Source organism: Etheostoma cragini, chromosome 4, assembly GCF_013103735.1.
Source record: "Etheostoma cragini isolate CJK2018 chromosome 4, CSU_Ecrag_1.0, whole genome shotgun sequence".
In the NCBI taxonomy this organism is placed as follows: domain Eukaryota; kingdom Metazoa; phylum Chordata; class Actinopteri; order Perciformes; family Percidae; genus Etheostoma; species Etheostoma cragini.
In genome coordinates this window covers 30340897-30344478 of record NC_048410.1, presented here as the reverse complement: position 1 = coordinate 30344478, position 3582 = coordinate 30340897, and the positions used below count along the sequence as shown (strand labels likewise).

At 41.5% G+C, this 3582-nt stretch overlaps 1 protein-coding gene across 1 annotated transcript; it reads left to right on the top strand.

The window, feature by feature from the left end:
* The first annotated feature begins 465 nt into the window (after nt 1-465).
* LOC117943488 (retinoblastoma-like protein 1) lies at nt 466-2888 on the top strand. Its single transcript, XM_034869647.1, has 2 exons — nt 466-750; nt 2679-2888. The coding sequence occupies exons 1-2, from the start codon at nt 589-591 to the stop codon at nt 2886-2888; spliced, it is 372 nt and encodes a 123-aa protein (XP_034725538.1). The 5' UTR covers nt 466-588.
* The last annotated feature ends 694 nt before the right edge of the window (nt 2889-3582 follow it).

Below are 3582 nucleotides of genomic sequence, written 5' to 3'. Positions count from 1 at the left end.
AACACATAGAGAAGCCTCATGCAAGCAGAGTTGTCAAAAACTGGAGTTACATCATTGAAATCCATTTCTCCATCGCGCTGATGGAGCCGCAGCCAATCCAGGTGTACAGATGGCCTGTGGAGGGCCGCACTCCCCCCCCCCCCCCCCCCCCCCCCCCCCCCCCCCCCGGAAAGCTGATCGGTCCTATGCATAGACACTGACGTTGTTCTGTGATACACATCCATACATTCGACCCGCTACTAAACACAGAAGCGAGAAGACTTTAAGGCTACAATAACTTATGTTCATGGATTTCACAAATTTCAGTATGACGTGTTGTGCTGGAAACCGTTTACATTTGAGCATGCGCAACTCACATCTGCACTCGACTCACATCGGGGAGTGACAGTTGGTGCAGGCGAAGGGGGTTGGGCGAACAGTTCTACCCTCTCTTCTGATTGGCCGCACCCCAGCGGTTTTCGCGCCAACGCACTGCATTGTGGGTATAGTTAGCGGAAGTACGCAAGTCGTGGTGGAAGCTCAAGGTGGATTCGTGTTTTGGATGTAAACTGTGGGGGGTTTAAACTTTAAAAGTGTACGTTTGGAGGAATGCGGGGCGAAGAGTCGTCCGATTCTGAGTCGGGGAGGATGGAGGAGAGTTCGGTCCGGAGGAGTCTGGAGACGTTGTGTCAGGAGCTGAACATGGACGAGCAGACTGCCACAGAAACCATGGAGAACTTCACGGCCATCTGGAACACGTACACACTGGAGGTAAGGAGCCCTAATGTCCCCGGACTAGGTCTGGAACACGTACACACTGGAGGTAAGGAGCCCTAATGTCCCCGGACTAGGTCTGGAACACTTACACACTGGAGGAAAGGAGCCCTAATGTCCCCGGACTAGGTCTAGGTCTAGGTTCCTAGGTCTGGAACACTTACACACTGGAGGTAAACCATGGAGACCTTCACGGCCATCTGGAACACATACACACTGGAACAGAGCTGTGGAATGATCCAACGATCATTGTTTCTACTCTGTAAAGCGACTTTGAGCTTGGGAAAAGCGCTATACAAATTCCATTTATTATTATTATTATTATTATTATACAGATTTAATAAAATATCAATAACTTCCATGATGCTGAAACTCATCCCGGAGCAGCGGGGACACAGACACTGGGGTAAAGGGCTAGTTGTCAGGATCTACCGCTTATCTTTCTATTATTTATTGATGATCCTGCTCAATAAGGTATCAAAAGTAAATATACTTGTTATGCAAAATGACTCCATTCTAATTATTTTATATACTTTCAATTAGTTTGTGAACTCTCTTCATTGATTGGACATTCCCATGCCTATTGGCAGTATGCTAAATAATTCAAATTAGTCCCCACATTAATGCATCGATTATTATAATCCACTAATATATAACAGTCTGAAATTGGCATTATACTAATGAGTACTTTTACTTTACTTTGACTTGTTACGGCTTATTTCTACACTGTGTAATTCCTATTTTCCCTTATATTTACTTCTTTCACCACTGTTGACATCTGACTAGTCTCGCAGGGCCAGACCCTCCGACAGCTAAACAAGACAAACGGAGACAAGCGTCTTTTAATGAAAACAAGAAAAAACTTTTAAATAGAACTGCAATCTATGGTCATTACTGATTAATCAGTTGGGTTGTAAAATGGTCAAACTTAACACTTCCCCCTATACGTATAGTTTTCCCAACCTTCATCTAGATAGACAGATATTTATTGATCCCCCCAAAAATGGGAAATTACGGTGTTACAGCAGCACACGTACATTAGTCACACAACACAGAATAGAAATATAAATGAGATACTATGAACAAATATACAGTATACATGAAATAATAACCATAGGAATAAAATATAAGAACAAATATTTAAATATATACAGGATAGGAAAACAAAATGTGCAACTGCTTAAATAATATGCTAAATGTTTTCTAAAATTTAAATTAACCAATTGTGCTAGTTGCCCTTAGTGCAGTCTAGTGATTACATCATCATTATCGAAAGCAGGGATCCAGGATACTACAGAATCAGCCTGACCCCCTTCCATGGTGTCAGCTAACAGAAAACCGCCCTCTACGTGTGCACTCAGCAAACAGCTGCTTTGGTCCGGTGTCAATCTACAGTGGGACACTATGAATCGTCATAAAAAATCATTGGTCACTGTGGTGGCAGAAAAAAAATGTATTTTTATTAAGAATTTGTGTCTTTTTGTTACCTAGACCTACCAGTAGTATTAAATATTTTCTGCTTCAAAATAGCTGCTACCAATAACATTACGGCTTTATGTCAGCTCTGCAAACCGGATAAAGTCTGTTCCAAATCAGATATGTCGTGTGGTGATTTAAATGGTTTAAAAAGAAGAAAGTAATAAATGTATGCTGTGTCAAATGTATGGTTATAATATGTCAGATAATAAGTAGATGCTATCATAGTAGCGCCCCTAGCAAATCCAGTCAATCTTTAAAACGGCGCTTCTGTCCTAAATATACGTTTAAACCAAAGTTTGACCCGGATACATTCACAAAAATAGCCCAGGTTGTATTTTAGCCATAGTTATACTTCAGAGTGGATCAGGAGCTGACAAGCTTCTTGTTCATGCACAATAAAGCTAATGTGTGTGTGTGTGTGTGTGTGTGTGTCTGTGTGTGCCCAGGGAGAGGTGGTCCACTGGCTGGCCTGTTCGCTGTATGCAGCCTGTAGGAAGGGCTCCACCCCCACAGTGGGGAAAGGCCTGATGGAGGGGAACTGTGTCTCCCTCACCAGGATCCTCCGCACCGCCAAACTCAGGTCAGTCTCCGTCAACGCTGCACCACCTCGTGTCAGACATACAACCATCTGGAAAATCCCTACCCGTGCCAGGTAACCCTTTAAAGGGTTAGTTGATCCTGTAACAGATAGGGTCACATTCCAGTTTAATTCAGAGGAAGTTAATGTCTACATTAACATATGTAACATACATACAATTCTAAATGTTGAGGATGAAAGACTACTTTGTTTGTACTAAAAGTCTGAAACTTTGGAAGATACACTGATGCTCATAACTTTATGAACCCATGGTAAAGTTGACTAAAAAGAGGAATACATTATCTCGATCTTAATGCCAGAATTAAACAAATTCTTTGTAAATTGTATTGTAAATAAATCACATACTCAATTTCAAAAAGTTTTTTTTTCTTCCTCTTTTTAGGCAATGCAAGGCAATTGTATTCATGTAGCACATCTCAGCAACAGTGCAATTCAAAGTTCACATAAAACATCAAAAGGCTGTTAGAAATGAATACAAAATAAAATCCAGTAATATTATTCACAGTGCAGTACAATGAATTAAAAAAAGACAACGTTTAAAAGAAAAACAAAGATCTAAGAGTTGTTTATCGCGGACTTAGTTCTCTGGGAGTTTGTTCCAGATATGTGGAGCATAGAAACTGAACGCTGCTTCCCCCCTTTTGGTTCTGATTGTGGGATCAGCAAGCTGACCTGTCCCAGACGACCTGAGAGGTCTGGGAGCTTTATAGTTTATGAGCAGATCCTAAATGTATTTTGGCCCTAAACCGTTT